General features: G+C 43.3%; 2 protein-coding genes across 4 annotated transcripts in view; both read right to left on the reverse strand.

Moving 5' to 3' along the window:
- Positions 1-737: 737 nt before the first annotated feature.
- Positions 738-4,832, reverse strand: glo1 (glyoxalase 1). The gene is made up of 6 exons (XM_027007107.2): positions 4,651-4,832; positions 3,760-3,842; positions 2,562-2,702; positions 2,181-2,248; positions 1,632-1,721; positions 738-1,276 (listed from the first exon to the last, which is right to left on the reverse strand). The coding sequence occupies exons 1-6, from the start codon at positions 4,717-4,719 to the stop codon at positions 1,185-1,187; spliced, it is 543 nt and encodes a 180-aa protein (XP_026862908.2). The 5' UTR covers positions 4,720-4,832; the 3' UTR covers positions 738-1,184.
- Positions 4,833-9,853: 5,021 nt separating this feature from the next.
- The window catches only part of macrod2 (mono-ADP ribosylhydrolase 2), a 486,386-nt gene continuing 476,386 nt past the window's right edge, over positions 9,854-19,853 (reverse strand). For all 3 annotated transcript variants that reach the window (XM_035531411.1, XM_035531409.1, XM_035531410.1), the window contains 3 exons: positions 15,912-15,968; positions 12,195-12,269; positions 9,854-10,775 (listed from right to left, as the gene is read on the reverse strand). In XM_035531411.1, the coding sequence (XP_035387304.1) occupies positions 10,738-10,775; positions 12,195-12,269; positions 15,912-15,968 (170 nt within the window). In that variant the 3' untranslated portion in view covers positions 9,854-10,737. The remainder of the gene's footprint in view (positions 10,776-12,194; positions 12,270-15,911; positions 15,969-19,853) is intronic.

A 19,853-nucleotide genomic window follows, 5' to 3' on the forward strand; every position in this document is an offset into this window, starting at 1 on the left:
ACCACGCCCACGCTGATTAGCACACACCTACACCTGCTTTGGTCGCGTTACGTCCTCTGCATTTAAAGCGCTGTAGGCGTGTTTGGTTGTCGGTCATCGCCTCTGTTCACGGTACCTTTGGCGTCAATGTGCGCCGTTCAAGTTATGCGTGAGTGCCACCGTTATGTGTCAATAAACGTCTGTCACCGTCGATCGTCCGCTCGGGCCGATACAAGCAAAAATTTAAATTTGTACTTGTAAAAATATAAAACATTTAATTTGCATGTAAAAATTATCAAGACTTTCGTTTGATACTAACAATTCCTACTAGTGAAAATAATTGAGTTCACTAGTAAAAATTAACTTTCTCCAGCAGAAAAAATTAATTCTTGGTATGAAAAATGTAAATTTCACTAGCAAAAATTAAATTCTTGCTATCCAAACTTGAATGTTTACTAGTGAAAATAAAATTAAGAATTGCATTTTTACTAGTAAAAATTGAATTAACACTTCCCCCCCATTAACATGACTAGGAGAAGTCATTAATTATTACTAGTAAAAATTCATTAAAAAAAAAAAAGTAAATTATATTAGATTTTCTATTAAATCTGGTCAGAACAATGTTAAAACTGCTTTCCCATACAAGTAAGCCTGCAGTCACAATAAGCCAGTGGTAGAAGTAAGAGTCAAGGCATCATGACTAAATAGGTGACCACTGACTTGAGTCAATGATGACACAAAATGTCAATAAATAAGCATTAGTTTTACAAGCAGCATTTGGCTTTAATGATCACAGCTAGTATTAATATAGTAGTTACAATATGAATAGGAGTTCTTTATATTAGCTCAAACAAAACAAAAACAAAACAACACTGTTGATTGTTCTGAAACATAATGGGAACAGCCAATGATAACTTTAAAAGTATTCTTGTATGTTTCTCTCATATAAGGTCATACCTGCCATGTTAGGCAGTGTCGTAATTAATGTCCAATTTGCAGTGATCCCTAAGCTATAGCAGCTGAGCACTGCTGTCTTGTCTATTGAGCACCAGCTATTTTGTTATGGTCTCTCCAATCATGTGTTCTGTAATCTCACAGACGCTTGTTTGGTGAGAGAGAAGTGTAACACTTTTTCGATCGCCCTCTGGATTACGGACACATCTCATCTTCTCTGAAGCTGCCCATTAGCTGACTGTATGATTCTTTTAAGAGGTGATGGACATCATGGTGTTGGGGCTAAGAATCTCAATCCAGTAGCCATCGGGGTCCTGAATAAAAGCCAGACCCTTCATTTTACCTATGAGACAGACAGTAAGCAAAAAAGAAAGAATGAATGGGTAGAAAACAAACAGCTAATTTTGTTTTTTTTTAACAGCAGCAGCAGGGCATATGACTTATCCAAAACAAACTTTGCTAAAATAATACAATTTTGTGCTCATTGTCTAAAATAATGCAGTTAGGTAATAATGTAACGATGGCGCTGTGTGTGGATTAACAGGGACTTCCGCGATGTTCAACTGCTTGATGGATATTACACTTTGCTTCACAAAACCAAATCTACAACACCAGCTCCTGAAATGTTCCCATAAGACACGCAAAGCTCAGAAACATTGTGTGATCACCAAACACCACAGATCAGGGAAGATCCTCACCATCGTCTGGCTTTTTCACAAAGGTCACCCCCTGCTCTTCAAAAATCTTGCAAGCCGCATAAACATCTGGTACAGCAATTCCTATGTGGCCTAGAAAACACGCACACAGACGTACACGTCGAGAGCTTGCCAGGACACCAGTATTACATCCACAAACCAGGAGGTCAGGCTCAATTCTCATGGACTTTGGAATATGGGTCCTCAAGAGGAACTGAAAAGAGTTTCTCTAAAAGTACTAGTCACACAACTCCTTTATTTGGGTTCACTGTAATTATGACAGACACTAGTAATTAATACCAGAATAGATGTTCCACAGAGATTAAAAAAAAAATTGATTTTAGATGAAACCTCAATTTTTTAAACCACAAAAGCAATGCTGCAAAGCAGATCAGATGAACACTGTATCCCCGAATTGTTTTGGTGTACTTACACACTTGACCGAAGTCATGACAAGTTCTACATCATGAAGTCTTAATCTAAAGTGCATGTGCAGCAGAAAGTGAGGGATCAAGGATCAGAGCAGATGTGACTGTTCACAGGAGTACTCACCGAATCCTCGAGGATCCGAATTTCCATTGTGATAGGACTGGCTTTCATCCGTCTCCGAACCCCAGTTACTGCCAAAAAATAAAAGGAGGGGGGAATTTTTTTTTTCAAAAATAGGGGTGGGTCTTTATTAGGGAAACAGACAAACAAATATATCCTCAGTCATGATCCACTTTCCCAAAAGCAGAATTCCTTTGCCTGGGGAACCAGAAGCTAGTGGATTAATGTATGGGCAAAAGTAACTTTTGGCCTGCACATGAGTCTTCCCCCCCCCCCCCTACAGGATCCAATTTGGTTCAGCAGTCCAATCGACAGTTTCAGAGTACACATGCATGCCGCCTCCTCGTGAGTGTTGTATGCGTAGTCACTGCCCTACACACTCACTGCGTGAGCTCGATTGTGGCTCTGCGGGAGAAGGTCCACGCTGTTCTCTCCTTGACATCAACAGGGATTTCCTTCTTATCTTCATAACCCAAGAAGTAGAGAGAGAAGCGCATGGAAGGGAAATCAAATTTCTGCAACAGGCTGGGGGAAGGAGAGAGCGAGGGAGGGAGAGGGCAGTAGGGAGAGAGGGATGTCCATTACATCTGCCATTTGAGAGGAGAGATATCTTGACTGACAGAAAGGATTTGAAAGGCTTCCACCTTTTATCTTAAAAATAATAATAATTCTTCCATGACAAAGAGATTTTCACAACTGTTATAGTACTTTGAGAGTGTGCAATGCAGAGCTGGCATTCAAACCGATGCCATGTCCTTCAGAACATGTGAAACGTGCTTGGGGAATCCAAGCTTTCTTCTATGAAAGGCAGGAAAAGTGTTTGCCAAAAAGTGTTTTGGACTACAGTCAAATATCTGCACACGCCATGATTATTTTGGCTGGTATGAAGTGTGTAAAGATAAACGGGCTGGGGTGCTCCTGCATAAGTCAGTTCATGAGCTCCATGCAAGGGGCCCATTTAAACCCCTCACTCTGTCACATTAAATTTAGATCTTTAAGGCTTTATAAATGTACATGCTGTTCCTTGTTGATATTCTCATGCTCCGGTAGGCAGCAATGGGAGGTCTGGTAAAGCAGATTAAGGGACAACAGCCCATCAAGATCAGAATACCTATAAAACGGATTTCTCTCTCCCCAAAAGTTCATGCTGAAACTAGGAGCTCTCTCAGCTGAATGGTTAATATTTAGCCAGAAGCCCACTAATGCACACAGTGCTATGAAAGGTTATTACATACTAAGCCTTTATCTTTTGATCTTCATATAGTCCATCAGAAACACTGTAAATATTTTATGCAATCGATCATAAACAAACAAACAAACAAAAAACTGCAATTGTCAGGACTGAAACGTACTAGCAGATGAATTTAACACACCTGTTTGGGCACTCTAACAATAAACACTCAAAACAAAGTCACAGAAATCTGAATGACCCTCAATGCATCCAGAGGGCAGTCTGATAAGATTGGTAACGCTTGAAAAATGTTCTTTTTATTAAAATGCATTTGGACATCCTCTAATCACACCGGCACAATGTCGACACTTCACCGACACTCTCCAACCCTGGATTATGGCAGATACTCACGTCATTCCAAGTATGCCTGTGTAAAAATGCAGAGATTTCACAGGATCCTTCACCCTCAGCATTGTCTGTTGCATCATGAAGTCCTGTGTGTGGGAGAAGAGAAGAAGCAAAACCAACCAACATTACATGACTTTATACTGCAGTGCTGTAATTCATTAGAGGCCCCACGTCCTTCCCATGGTACCGCTCCACGCTTCCTGCAAATCATCCAGACAATTCACCTTAAATCAAGAAGAACCGGTTTGTTAGGGACCGGGGTAAATACATATGTTACATTTACGAGAGGACACAGTTCTAACAGGTCTAAGATCCTATTTATTTTGAACAAGCTCAATATTTGTGAGAATTTGGCGTCAATAAGATAACACCACAACTACCACATTTTGCGGCGGGGAAGCTGAAGGGAAATCCCGGCAACTGGACGTGGCCCTCACACCACTCCTTGTAGTTAACCCAGCTGGGATACCTTAGGTTAGCTGAGCTGGCGTTTTACACCCCAAAAACCAAGAAAGAAAACCTCACTGGTGTCCTGGAGCCATTTACTCTGCCAGCCATTCGGCTAACCTAACCTAGAGAGCCAAGACTGGAGTGGAAAGGCAACCGGCAAGTAGACATTTAAAAATAGCTTGCTAAAATAGGTAGCAAGTTTAGATAGCGACATTTTAAACTTATTACCCAACTAACCGGGGAAAGCTGTTGGCTAAATATCTAACTACGACTTTTCCAAGCAGTAACATTAAGGGGAAATTAACCAGATAGGGTTAGGTAGCGTTATCTAGCTAGAAAAGACCTTATTTGGCAACGGTCGTGTTAGCAGACAGTAGCTATCTACTCAGCTAGTTAGCTAGCTAAGTCTGTCGCATTTGAATTTTACAAGTAAAGTCGTCTCACTTTTGTAACCGGATTCCCGTCCTTGCAAGCGGCAGCCGCGGCGTCATCCGTCAGTCCTTGGTCGGCCATTATTCCGGGCGATTAAAAGGACGACGGAGCGGTCCAAGCGCGATATCCTCAGTGAACTTACACCTGAGGTAAAGTTAGACGAGTAGCGCTATCAAAGGCGTGGTCACTGGGACAAACGTTAAACACGACAGACGATGCATGCAGGTGTGGCTACATGGCCATATATTGCTGTTTAGCAAAAATATGCAAACATTAAATTAATTTATTCTGACCCCTAAAAAACAAACAAACAAAAAAAAAAAACAATTAAAACTGTGCATTGCACTGTGGTGACTGTGTAGACGTTACCAACACATTGCAACATGTAGAGACGTGTAATTTGTGTTAGACTCCGGGAAGCAAGTGCATGCCTTACCCCAGGTGCAGGTGGCAGACAGCCCCGGGCTGTTTCATACTGTGCAGGTGGCGAACAGCCCCGGGCTGTTTCATACTGCACAGGGGGCGAACAGCCCTGGGCTGTTTCATACTGCGCAGGGGGGCGAACAGCCCCGGGCTGTTTCATACTGCGCAGGTGGCGAACAGCCCCGGGCCGGGCTGTTTCATACTGCACAGGTGGCGAACAGCCCCGGGCTCCTTCATACTGTGCAGGTGGCGAACAGCCCCAGGATCCTTCATACTGCTTCTTTCCTACTGCTGGTTTCGCCTCCTCCAGCGAGGCCCTAATTGAGTCACATCTGTCCACATTCTCAGCTCGACTCGGATCCCCTACAACCTACTTTAAAGTGTACTCGAGGAAAGGTCCAGGATACTTATGTTTCTTTACAAGTCATTCTCACCAGTTTGACAAATCTGTTCTCACCCAGCATTGACAAGGGCACCTGGGGCTGTGATCCCTAAATTGGAGGGATTCCTAGAGACCCCAGGAATTACATCAGTCTCAGTCCAGAAGGAAGCAATGTTTTAGGAACAGTCAAAGCACTGCAATGCACCATTAAAAAAAAACAATCACTTTGCTTGAACAGCTGTTGTAAACTGACTCTGCCCTGTATCTGAAGAATATTACTACAGGCTACACACTTTGCATACATGATAACAAACAAAACAACAAAAGCAGCAGATACGTAAAGGTGTGGGCAAATATGGATGGAAAGGAGCTGCGTTATTACAGTCAACTGGCCACAGTGGGTGTTGCAGTAAGAAAGGGGTGTCCCATGCTGTAATAGTGCAACACCACATGCCAGCATGCTTGTGAGAGCAAGGTGTGTGGCAGGGATGGGCCGTCTCTCGAGTAACGGACAGGGCTTTACTGTGACAGTGGATGGGGTGTGTATCACTGATTGAAGGCAGGTCACATGGCTGTACTGTTTCTATTGCAGTGAAGTAGAAGTTTGCGAGGACTGGTTTCTCTTTGTTTCTCTGAGAACAGCCAGTGTGGGATGTTTTGTCATGCTCGTGCTGTTGTTGCGCTAAGACAAGGTACTGCAGATCTGCAGGAGCCCTTTGGGTCACCTGAAGACCATAATGAGAACCTTAAGCCTCATTCGCATTCAGGTCCTGGTTGTTAGCACAGTAATGTAATGTAAGACTGTTCACCAATCCACATATAATATATATATATATATATATATATATATATATATATATATATATATATATATATATATATATATATATATATATATATAAATTGATTTTATATAACATTATTTTACCTGTATACCTCCATCCCAGTGACTGGCCTGCTTCACCTGTTCTTGGTCTGCTCGCTCTCTCTCTCTCTCTCTCTCTCTCTCTCTCTCTCTCTCTCTCTCTCTCTCTCCTATGTACAGCTGATGTAAAGGCACCAGTATTTAGCAGAATGCTTTCCACATAACATATTTTGTGTAGGGGTATCAATAGTGGAATATTGTAAACAGAGATAAAATGAGTTCAGGGACAGGAAAATACATATTCTGCTGATGCACAGAACATGCTATGCTTGAATGCCGTCAGAAGGGGGCAGTAGCACACTGCAATTCAAATCTCTTTCTTTCGCAGTCGCTGTTTCCCTTTCATCCACTCTCATATAAATGGGATTGTGCTTTGCCCTGTGGACATCTGCCTGCTTGAAAAGACAGTATAAATAAAAAACAAATGCTAGCAAAATGGCATGTAACCGAATTTATATTTCAGCTTTTACATGCATTTATTGTCTGTGCTGGCATTAATCCACTAAAGTGTTGTTTTATTTTTCACCAAAGATATTTTCATCATACAGAGAAGAGAGAGAGAGAGAGAGAGAGAGTCCTGAATTAAGAAAGTGAACCCCAGTAAAGACTGACAAGTGAGAGCGAGTGATTAGAAAGCTGGGAGACGAAGCATAGGAGGGGAGCAGTGGGAGAGAGGAGGAAAGGGATTGAGAGAATGAGTTAAAATGAAGAGAGTGGGGGACCACTCGAGTGTGAAGGCAATCGATTCCTCTCCCATGGTGCCACACACACGCACGCACACACACACACACACACACACACACACACACACACACACACACACACACACACACACACACACACACACACACACACACACACACACACACACAGAGCACAAGCACAAACAAGCCCTTGCTAAAAATGAGCAAATAGGACCATATAAAACTGTCAGTGCTGTTTATCAGTTCGATCTGGCCCTCAAAGTCAGGCACCCACAGAAACTGCTATGGACAAAATCTAATACCAGTATATTTGCATTTATATTTTACTTTTGTAAAGTTAATCCAGGCCTTTTGGAACTCGTAAGCATTCAGTCGTGATCTCCTATTTTACTGGGCTATAAACATTAGATAACACACATGTGAACTACCTTTGTGCCTTTTTCAATATGGATAAAGTCAAAGAGCCCAAAATGTAAACATCTTTTGGCATGGGTTACTAGCGTCTCACTTTCATCTGTGTCATGCATTTGCATGCATCTGTCTCCTTTAATGCCGTTTATGTAAATTTCACCCATGCAGACTGTGCCATAGAAGGATGGCTTCCATCTTTTCTATTTTTGGCTTCTCTGCAGGGTTTTTTCTTTTAAGAAACCTGGCCTTCGTTAGCTGGAGATAACTGTGTGTTGTTGCAGCCTGCAAATCTTTAGCTTGCTCCTCTTTCTCCCACAGAAGACAATACTACAGAGATCAAAGCGTAAAAGCGGACAATGAATCTTAATCTCCCAGAGAGGTACTTTTTCTAGAAGTCTGTCCTGGCTTCTCAGCTGTGAGAATCAAGCTCAGCCTGCCTGTTTCACAAAAAAAGAGCTCCCCTGCATATACAATACCAGGCATCGTCGCTAACGTGATTTTCTGATGGCACCACACACTGAATATAGAGTGGGTTTTTTTTTTTTTTTTGTTGTTGTTGTTAAATGGCTCCCAGCGTCGTCTTTGGTCCTTATGGTCTGGAAAGATGGCTGTGCCCCCTGCAGAAGCAATGCATTGATGAAAAGAATCGAGGGTTCGTTTATGACACCGACTGACCCAGGGACAGCACATCAGACTCACAAAAAGACAAAGACAACAAAAAGACTTTTAGTACGAGAACATTCATCCCACATGGCCCTGTGGCCAATCCATTCTCATTCTGAAAGAAACCAGTGGTAGCCTCATGTGATTAGTAGTGAGTGTAGTGAGTGTAGCAGAAGGTCTGCAGTTAATGCAGTCTGCTCATTAGTGCAGGTGTTTGTTTATGTGTGAAAACGGATATATTACTGATATAGAACTTATGACTGCCCAATGCTTGAACGAGGGCCTTCCGTTCTGTACTGCAGATGCACTCACAAGGACTCGCCAACAAGGGGAAAAAAAATGGAATAAGCTTCGACAACACGGGTTTAAGGAAAGTCGGCACCTTGGCACCAAACAAAAGTTCTTGGCTCCTCTCAAGGTCTTCTTCTGCTGCCATCTCTGCTCTGGGAGATTTGTCCTGCCACTCCTGGCCTTGGTATTGCTCATTCAGAGTTTATCTGTTTCATGACACTCTCTGCTGTGAACATCGCTATACAAATAACCCAGAACTGCATAAGAGTGAGGCAGAGCTAGTGTTACCACGAGGGACTGATGGTGAGGGATTTTAATACAACATAAGGACTGTGAACATTGTGTCTAGCTAGTTTTCAGACTGCACAAACAAAACTACACAGAAACGCCACTCAGCCATGGAAAGAACTTTTTGAAACTTTATTCGTAGTTGTATAGCAAAGCAAACATCAAATCATGAAGGCATAAGTTCATTTTATATCAGCATGGCACCATGAAAAAAGACTAATCAACAGAATGAATGAAATATAGATTTTTACCTTATCAACCAAAGATCTTGAATGCAAGAAATCATACAAGGATTTTTTTTTTTTAAATATATCACTATACCACTCATCACCTTATATTATTTAATTCATTCAAAGCAACACATAGAATTTGCATGTTTCACCATCACCATTTTGTGATTATGTAGTACGTGTCAGGCCAAATAAGGCATATTTTTGGAGTATGGGCATTGTCTAGTGAAACATACTGAGCGATAGTGTGAGAGAGCATTCCAGTTTAAAAAAAAAAAGGGGGGGGATGCTGTCATGCACTGGGGAAAATGCAGAGAAACCCGATCTGTTAACAAACTCCATCAAACAGATCAGCAATGTGACAAGAGACGATGTCTGCTTTTGAACCGGCACGAGCAGAGGGAATGCTGGGGCCCCACTCAAACCTGGGGCACCCACTCAAACCTGGGGCACCCACTCAAACCTGGGGCCCCACTCAAACCTGGGGCACCCACTCAAACCTGGGGCCCCACGCAAACCTGGGGCACCCACTCAAACCTGGGGCACCCACGCAAACCTGGGGCACCCACTGAAACCTGGGGCACCCACGCAAACCTGGGGCACCCACTGAAACCTGGGGCCCCACTGAAACCTGGGGCACCCACTGAAACCTGGGGTCCCACTCAAACCTGGGGCCCCACTCAAACCTGGGGCACCCACGCAAACCTGGGGCACCCACTCAAACCTGGGGTCCCACGCAAACCTGGGGCACCCGCTCAAACCTGGGGCATCCGCTCAAACCTGGGGCACCCACTCAAACCTGGGGCCCCACTCAAACCTGGGGCACCCACGCAAACCTGGGGCACCCACTCAAACCTGGGGCACCCACTCATACCTGGGGCGCCCACATAGATGCAGAAAATCTAGAAGCAAAAGGAGCTGTAATCAAGGTGTTCTAGCGTGGCAAAGTGTTTGGAGCTGAATGCTGCAAAAATGTGAACCTGTCTGGGTGCAAAAGCATAATGATGGTATATTGCAAGAAGGAATGATACTTGGATCTGAACCAGAATAAAAATATACCTACCAATGATAACTATATTATACTCTTCTTATTCTCTTTAAACAAAGCTTGTTGAAAAGCTCACTCAGGCTCCTCTACAGCTGGCATGGAAATTAAACATTCTGCACATATAGAATTTGTCTAACGAAAAACACATTTCAGAATGCACAACATTAACATCACATATGGCCCTGGAACTAAAAACGTGTCTCCTATTATCCAAGTTCAGTCCATACACACGGTCAGATGCAAACGTGATCACTCGTACTGACACATCACTTGAGAAAAAAAAAAAAAAATCAGTTGTATTTGTCACTGATGTGCAGGTGCTGCGTTCTAAATTCAAAACTGGTGCGATCTAAAGCAGTAATCAATGGAGAGCAGATTTTTGGCGAGGGATGATTTACAGGCCCCGATAGCCTTTAGTATTCATACATTTAAACCAGTCAAATCCAGCACCAGAATGACATAGCAGAGAGGAAGTGATGAAGCAGCAATTTTAGAACCCTATATAATCATCTTTGATATGTTTCTCTGTTTTCATATATATTTGTGATTAAGAGTTAACCCAACCAAGAGGAAATAAAGACAGGAAGGAAGAAGAGGAAGGAGTAAACAGGTGGGGCTTCCTCTTCCTGGGTTTGTGGGGGACTCCACTGTGTGGTATGGGCGGGGGGCGGGGGGGTTGACATACGCCTTCACACAGTTTACCGGTGTGTGTACCTATGAGGCTGATTGTCGTCTCATGCCTTTTTTGGCTCGCTCTTATCCATTGCGCCATCTGAAAGACAGTTCAAAACAAATAAACAAAGGTAAACAGGAAGAAGTATCCTCAACCAACACACCAGAGTTGGGATTCAAACATTACAGTAGCAAAACAATGCTCTGACACTTCTAAACAAGCACCTAATGAAATACAAGAACGAGTGCACCGAATGGACTCTCACTGTTGGAAGGAGCAAAATAAAATAAGCCAAAAGATCACCGACCTTCATAAATTTGCAGGAGCTGTAACAGAACAGCAACATGCCTGAAAATGTCCTACACTCCAACATTCATGCAGCAGATAAAAACTTCAGACCCAGTGTTGTAACTCTCCGTGTCCCTGTGCACTATATGTTCCAGTAGGAAAATAACTCCACAGATCATAGTTGGAAAACTGTGGTATATTTAATCATTTCTGAACACACTCCTACAAGATTCATGAAGGATATGTGGCTATAGTTTGGAATAAGAGCTTGCAGATGACAAAGAGGGAGTTAATAATTAAAAAAAAAAACAGGCAACACTAGCAAACACTCCTAAACTTCCTGGGTTGCTAATGGTGGGTTAAAGTCTTCTTTCTACAAACATGACATTTTTCTGCAAAAAATGACGCAGCAAGCCTGCTCTTCGACTGCTAGCCTGCACCAGTACGCCTGATTGTCTCCTACCGTGCACTCTGGAATGGTCCTGCCCACTATCTGCTTATGTCCTGGCTGCAGGAGGGACAGGAGACTCACCCCTGCACTGCAGGTAGCTGATTCATCAACACGGCCACGCTATGCTTATGCAACGGTGACAGATGTGCTCAAAACGAGAGGGCAAGAAATCCGGTTCTGTTGGCACCACTCGGCATGGCTCTAATTTTTAAATAAGCAAATACCTAAGAGAAATGTAATTCTCTTAATAATTGATATTTATCCATTACTGAAGTGATTAATATGTTATGTGGCAATAAAATGAAGTCAGCTGAGTACCTCATTGTACTGACTGACCAGGTTACACCATCACTGTATTTTTTGATGACATAAGCATATTCCAGGAGGACAATGCCAATATTTATCAGCCTCAAACAGTGAGAGAGTGGTTCAGGGAGCACGGGGAATCACTTTCTCCATGAACTGACCACTGCACAGTCATTAACCCCACTGAAAGTCTTTCGGATGTGCCGGAGAACACTTCACGGAGTGGTTTGACTTTCCCAAGATCTCAGCCCAAACATTTACGCAACTTTGGACAGAAATAAATGTTGTGACGTTGTATAGGTTTGCTGAAACAATGCCATGAGAACATATTAAAGTGTAACTTTTTTTTGGGGGGGGGGGGGGGGGGGGCAGGCAGTGTTATAGGGATAGTGGTTTTTATCATTACTGAATTTTAAAAAATTATTATTTTTTGGTCAATTTATATTTTTAAACTTGTATTGCTGCAGTGTTACCTTTGGAATCACTGCTGTCTGTCTGAGCTGCTTGGTTTGGTTCTTGAGGCTTCACATTCTGGCACTGTGTTTCAACTGCAGGGAGAAAGGGAGAGAGAGAGAAGAAGAAATTTAACAGTGCACTACTAGAGCTGAGCAGGAGAACGAGAGGGGAGAAAGCAGTCGGTGAAACATCACGGTGGCTACTGAGCGTTTCCTTTTAAAAGGCAATGCTGAAGAGGCCGAGGGCTATAGGCCCAGGACAGCCCGAGCTCACACAGAACGCTCCTCTTCACTTCGCTTTAACATGCAATCATACAGAATAAAACGAAAAATAGAGACTTATTTACTCATTTTCTGAAGGGTCCTATTAGTTCAAAATAAACATGACTCCTACATACAGGTCTAATATGAGTGCAAAAATAAAGAAATTAGCCAACACAGACATGCACAGATTCTAGAGAGATGCTTGCTAACAATTTCTTAATGAGTAGAAGCAAATACTACAATTGTACCAAATCCTGGTCTCTGTTTCAGATCAAATTCACTTAACAACCTCCATGGCACCCAGAGTTTAGCAGGTTGCACATAAGACGTATACAATATGGACAAAAGTATGTGGACACACCTCCTAATTTCTGAGTTCGAGAGTTTCAGCCACACTTATTGAAAACAGGTGTATTAATTGGAGTACAGTCATAGCCATGCGGTCTTCATAGACAAATACTGGCAGTAGAATGGGTTGTACTGAAGAGTACAGTGACCTTAAAGATGACACTCTCATAGGATTCCACCTTTTCCCCAATCCGGTTCATGATATTTCTACCCTGCTGGATCCGTCCTAGTCAGCTATAGGTGCTATTATTGAGAAATGGAAGCGCCTATGTGCACCAAAACTTCAGCAACGAAGCGGTAGACCATGCAAACTCATGGAGAAGGGCCGCCGGGAGCTGAACTGTATAAACATCCCCCATCTTCTGTTGCATCACTCAGTACAGAGTTCCAGACTACTTCTGGAAACAACATCAGCACAAGAACTGTGTCAGGTGCTTCATGAAATGGGTTTCCATGGCTGAGTAGCTGCACACGAGCCTAACATCACTATACAGAATGCCAAGCACAGCCGGGAGCGATGTAAAGCACACCACCACTGGACTCTAAGAGCAGTGGGAACGCGTTCTGTGGAGTGATGAATTACACTTCACTATCTGACAGTCTGATGGGTGTATCTGGGTTTGGCTGATGCCAGGAGAACACCACCAGCACGAATAAACAGTTCCAACAGTAAGGTTTGGCAGTTCCTCAGGGTCTGGGGGTCTGTTTTTCAAGGTTTGGGCTAAAACCACCTGCTCCACTGAAGACTAATGTTATTGCTATGGCATACAACCACATTTTAGCCAATTATATGCTTCCGACTTTTTGGAAACAGTTTGAGGAAGGCCCTTTCCTGCTTCCACATGATTGTGTCCTTGTGCACAAAGCGAGGTCCATAATGACATCATGTGACAAGTTTGGAGTGTTGGAACTCCAGTGGCCTGCACAGAACTGTGCAGAACTGACTTCAACCCTACAGAACACTTTTATGATGAACTGGAACGGCAGTTGCAAGCCAGGGCTTCTCGTCCAACATCAGTGCAACACCTCACAAATGGTCTTTTGACTGAATGGGCACAAATTCCATTCAACACACTCCAGCCTATTGTGGAAAACCTTCGCAGAACAGAGGAGGCTGTAATATCTACAAAGAGTGTGGGGGGAGGGACTCCATATTAATGCCCAGGGTTATGGGATGGGATGTTTAGCTGGCACAGGTGTGACAGTCAGGTGTCCATATACTCCTGGCCATATACTGTATTAACAGAATAAGATCCTGGAGTCATCATGGCTAAAGCAGTTAAGGTTTTCATCGTTCTATCAATCTTTTGTGTCCCAAGCATTAAAGCATTGTTTAGATTGGAAACAAGAAATGAATGGTATTTCACAGCTTTCATTGCAGAATTTTGACTGCACAGTGTCAAGAAGGGTAACGGGTACATTCAGAGAACACATCTTCCAGGAATTGTTGTAAAATCAATAATGTTATCATTGCTTTTTGTTCTCTCTTCGATGCTCTCAGAGATGTTCTTCTAACTGCATAAGCAGTTTTCTAGATCTTCACACTTCTGTTTTGTCAGCGCTTCTTGTTGTCATTGTGGTGTTTTTTTTTTTTCATTCATTTTTTTTTTTTTTTGGATTGCTGTCTGGTTTTGGTTTGCTTACATAACCAGACGAAGTGAAGCTTTTCCAGGCTGGATTACCACCAATGCAATATAGAGAATAGCCATCATTCAAGTAAAATAAGTTCAAAACACATAGTTTTAAACAAAGACTCTACGGGGCAAAACCATTTGCCTGAAGGTCCCACATATTAAGAGCATTTGTTTTGTAAATTCCCAAGATTAATAACCCTGCACTGCAAATTCCCAAACCGTATCCTGAATAATTGCGTACTGGACATTTGAGTGTTTTAAAGTGTTAAAAGTGTTAGAGAGCTAGGACTGCACTAAAACCTGCAGTGAGAGTACCGAAAGGCCCTGATCTGTATACTCTAACAATGAAAGCTTCCTGTTGAGGAGCACAGTTTTATTGTCTTGCTGTCTGCCTATACAGAATTCACAGAACATTAACTGTATTCATAGTGTGCATTAGGGTATCCACTGGAACGGTGCAGATCATTTCTGTTGGAGAAGTGTGGTCTTTTCCTGAATGAGCACCATACGTTTCACACACACACACACGCACACACACACACACACGCGCGCGCGCACACACACAAATGCATGCGCTCACACGCACATGCATACACAAACACATGCACACACACACAGCCATCTGCAGCCATCAAATCCTCTGCACACATCTGCAGCCATCAAATCCTCTGCATTAGTTAGCCAAGTATGCCAGACGATTTGTGCTATATTCTGACCATGAACCACAAGTCTAAGGCAGTATTTTCCCCAGATGTTCACTGTCTACACAGATGGAGTGTATCTGAGGGGGAACTTCACTCTCTCTCCTTCCCCGGCCAGTGACTCGCTGTGAGCAGCTCTGAAGCCCCACGTGTACACCATAGCCTGCCAGCACTGAGGACAATGACCCCAAACATATGCAGGGGCCACGTGAGACAGGCTGGGGATGAAGAATGCCTTCATCTGAGGAAGAGGAGGAGGAGGAGGAGGAGGAGGAGGGTTGTGTGTGGCCGAGCCGCTCACTCGACCCCAGCGCTGAGTCACTCGTCCAGAAGTACAGGACATTTTCCTCCTGCTCCTGGGTCTTGGAAATGGCAGGTCTCATCCTGAGAACATCCGCGCACGCTTTGAGGCTGCCGGGCACACACCTGCGCGCACACGCTCACACCTCTGCGGGACAAGTCGGCTCCGCAAGGGGGAACCTTCACGGGCGCTGCCTTGGACAGCGCTGCTCTGAATTCAGAGCAGGTAGTTGTCATGCCGACAGTCCTGTTTGGACTCGGAGCCTTCAGGCAGGTTGGAGCAAGACGGTGGACTCCCACAACCTCCCTCAACCCTCAGCCATGCCTCTCGTCCTCTCCCGCCTGGTGGCAAATGGAGGGAATGTTTACCCCAACGATGACTCCAACGTCAGGGAATAATTAGAACCAGAAATAGAAATAGCATGTAAAAAGGACGAGCTTTGCCTTCACTGTAAAAACACACACACACAGAAACACACACTTCCCACCTTTGCTCATGTCAGTATCCTCAGCCAATGCAATGTTTTTGTCTCCATCTAGATCACCTATAACACAAAGCAACAATACATATTAAACAAAACAGCCATAAATTTATGCTAAAGTTCAATTAATTACTAGTCAGTTAGTAGCAGCGTATCACAGACAGAGAGAACGTAAGCAGAACATACCCTTAGAACCTTTACTGAAAGACTCATCTGTTGTGTTTAGAGTTTGGTGCTTCTCATGTGAAATAGATCCTCTTCACTCACACACTAATTTAAGCAGTGAGATTCAGAGGTGATGTCAATGTCTGAAGTGATGACTATCACAGTATAACTGATTTGCTAAAACCAAAACCAAAAGCAGTGTTCTCGTAAGATGACAAAACTTAATGTGAGAAAAAAGCTCCACGTATGCCCCACAAAACCATCTCCTCTCTGAAAGGAGAAAAATAACTTTTGAAAAAGTATGGAAAATACCAAAATTGACATCTAATGGGACAGTAATGGTACAGGGTGGTAATTTCCTCTCGTTACAGTACTGTTATAGTGCCTGGTATGGCGTAGTGGGTAAAAATGCCCCAGGGGACTGGGCTTCAATCCCCGTCTGGGTAAGTGTGCTATGCTACAACAATAAGAGTCCTGGGGCAAGACTCATAACACTCACCTACCTCTGTAAGATGTCTGAACATTGTATGTCGCTCTGGATAAGAATGTTTGCTAAATGCATTGAATGTTGTTATAATTAAAGGGTTTATAACTGTAAGATGTAGAACGGTCCTTTCCTGCAGAGCCTATGAACACTAACTGTCCAACATTAAGGAGCAGAAGGATGTTACCAGCATGGCCACCCAAACACAAGGTCCATGCAGACGCTGCCTGGCACTCAAACACAAAGCCAATCTGATACGTACAGTTTGGTTACTTTACAGTGACATTGAAAAATAAATGATCTAATTCACTGTAGCATTTTGAAGCAATGCCATTTGTTTGAACAAATCCTTTTAATATAATAGGACAAGGGAATTAAAACAGATTTATTTTAACATATATTTAATTTCAAATAGTTAGAATTGCTCATAATTTGCCTAATAAGTAAATATGTAGAATCAAATGAATCCCAATTCAATACAGAAGTGTTTACATTTCCATTTTAATATCCATTTAACTTGTCTTAATGTAGGGTCAACAGCCTTGTAACACTCCCAAAGCCTCAGCTTCTTTTATACTACAGTTTTCCAGTGCTAGATTAATCATATCTTTACAACAGAAGCTGGACAGTCCAGTCTATACCTGATCTTTTTTGAAACTCAGACAATATGTTTTTAGATGTTCTTTTCCTTCTTATTACTGGGCACAAGCTAAATGGGCAACTTTCACTCGACTGTGCCAATACTTAGAAACAGCACAGCTGTTTTTATTACGTCACTGTGCAGATGTTTCTCTGCCAAATGAACAGACGACTTATGAATGCTACCGCTGAAGTTTCAGGAAACGTTTGAGAGTCGACTTCCATTCTGCAGCCCTCTCTCTCTCTCCCTCTCTCTCTCTCTCTCGCTTTTACACAGTTCTTCTTCTTTCTTTCTCTGCCAATTGTCAGCCTAATAAGCAGTACTGATCAAAAAACACAATGAACCCGGCACTGGAAAAACACAACAAGACTAGAATCCAAATCGACACAGCAGCTCCACACCCAGCTGCCGCATCGAGGCTTCGCTCAATAGAAGATAATTGCCTGCCTCTCTTATTTGGCCCCTGCACAGACAAATGCAGGGTCTATCATTTGGAGAAGCAGCACACAGCATATCTAAAGAAACATGAGTTTAGATCACCAGTAGGACCTTCACGGCTTTTAGTGAAGGCTCTGGATAACACAAATGAAATCAGCATGTTTTACGGGAACAAAAAAGGGAGTGTGTACAGATTTGAGTCAAGAAGCACTGGTGCTTTGGGCGGTACTTTAACTCTTTCAATGCATCTATGTTTGGTCAGGACAGAGGAAAGGCAGTGTTCAAATACTTATGGACTAGAGCGTGCGTGAAGGGAGACTGGGAGTATGAAAAAGACCGAGGCGGTACAGAAAGGGTGTGAAACGGGTCACTCCATAATGAGGCGTGTGAGTGAAAGATAAATATAAGGTTGATTTAGAAGTACATTTATAGCTTGCGATTTGTAGGAGCAGCGAGTTGAGAGCAAAGTTACTCTCAGCCTGGGAGAATTAAAAAACGACAATGTCAGCAGAGCTCCCAGTCACTCTGAGGGTTGCTGAGTTTAAAACAGGAAATAAAAAAATAAAAAAAACACAGTAAAGTTCAAACTTGTGTGGTGGTGCGATAGAAAGGCGGAGTGAAGAACTGAACTAAAAATAAAAGTTAAGACAATATTAGAAACCAGTAAAACAAATGAATGGAAAAGACATAAGGTGCACAAATGTTGTAGGAACAGGAATATTGTGAAAAGGGTGAGGGATTCTGGAAAGGTAGGAGTTGGAGAAAACGCCACGGAGCCGCGTTGTCTGCAAGGAAGCAGGAAGCTCTGGGTGTGCTGGTTCTTGGAGTAGCCAGGTAGGAAAAAAGTTTAAACTTCACACTAAACAACAGCTAGTCGAACAGCTGTTGGCATGCCACATCATTTCTCTCAGGGGGCTGACTGTAACAGGAATGGCGTCCAAAGATCATTCAGTTCATTAAAAAAAAAAACGAGATTCAAAGTGTCACAAATGATCCAGCAGACAAGCATGGTGTACAGCGCCACGCGCTAAATGCTGCTGCTGCGATCCTCGTCACGCGCTCTCCAAGAGGCTTGTGAACGGCGTAAATTCTCAAACGCGCCACAGCCGCATCTCTGACGCACGTGCTTTGGAAATGACCTCGATTTACTCGAATTTTGTGAAGCCTGTTGTAGTAATTCAGCCGGTGCCGTGTGACAGCCGGCTGATTTCAGACAACTGAGCGGCAGTACTTAGCTTCAATAAATTGGCCTTTTCCCCCTACTTAATATTCTCGCCTGTAATAAAAGCACTTTGCAATAATGAGAGTTTGAAAGCTCGTTAAAGCCTCTTTTATGTGGTTGGTGCTCTCCAGTCACTTCAGGGCCTTTTTCACCAGGCTGGATGGGCGGGGACATGAGTCAAATTCATACTCAGACAGGCAGAAAATTAGATCTGCCGTTTCCCACTCGTTTAGAAGGTGGCGCACGACCAGGGGATGAGCTGTTAGTCAGCACAAACTGAGAGCATCACACAAATAACAGAGACGCGAGTAAGGCAAGAGTCAACTCACTCCTCCGGTCCTGCCGTGGTGGAGAACTGTGCCCCGGCAGGAGCGCATGCTCGGTGGGTCCACATGGGTTCACATGATGGAACTCCTGACATGAAGGCTCAGGCACCCGTGGGGCCCTTGCTACTGAGCACTCATCTTCCGGCTGATCAGATGGTCCTCCCACAACACTTTTGAATCCCAGGTTGCAGTGCCACAGCAGAACACCTGACTGGACCACGTCCCCTCAGGCCAAAGTTTTTTCCCTCTTTATTCTCTCTGTGAGATCCAATTATCTGTACTGAGCCTAAAGGATTATCACCTTTAAATATGGATTTGCACCAATGCTTTTATAGCACAGGGCTTTTCTGGATGACAACGAATCAGAACATTTTGTTCGGGCTCTCAATGCTAAGTTTATGGAACAAATGTTTAAGCCCACTAACCAATTCACTGCCGTCATGACAATTATAGACCCTTCCACACAGGCTTTTCACCCATCAGGGTTGTAAATGGTACACCCTGAGTTGCGAACAATAACCCTGACAACAAATCCGATAGGTATTACATCAACATGCCAATGCAGCCTTGGGCGAATGTTAGTGACAGTGCAGGTTCAACACCCTGTACAGCATCTGAGGGTCGAGCTCACACTCACGCCTGTGGGCGAATTAATGTTCAGGTCAGAGTAAAG

This window comes from Electrophorus electricus, chromosome 11 (assembly GCF_013358815.1).
Source record: "Electrophorus electricus isolate fEleEle1 chromosome 11, fEleEle1.pri, whole genome shotgun sequence".
Classification (NCBI taxonomy): domain Eukaryota; kingdom Metazoa; phylum Chordata; class Actinopteri; order Gymnotiformes; family Gymnotidae; genus Electrophorus; species Electrophorus electricus.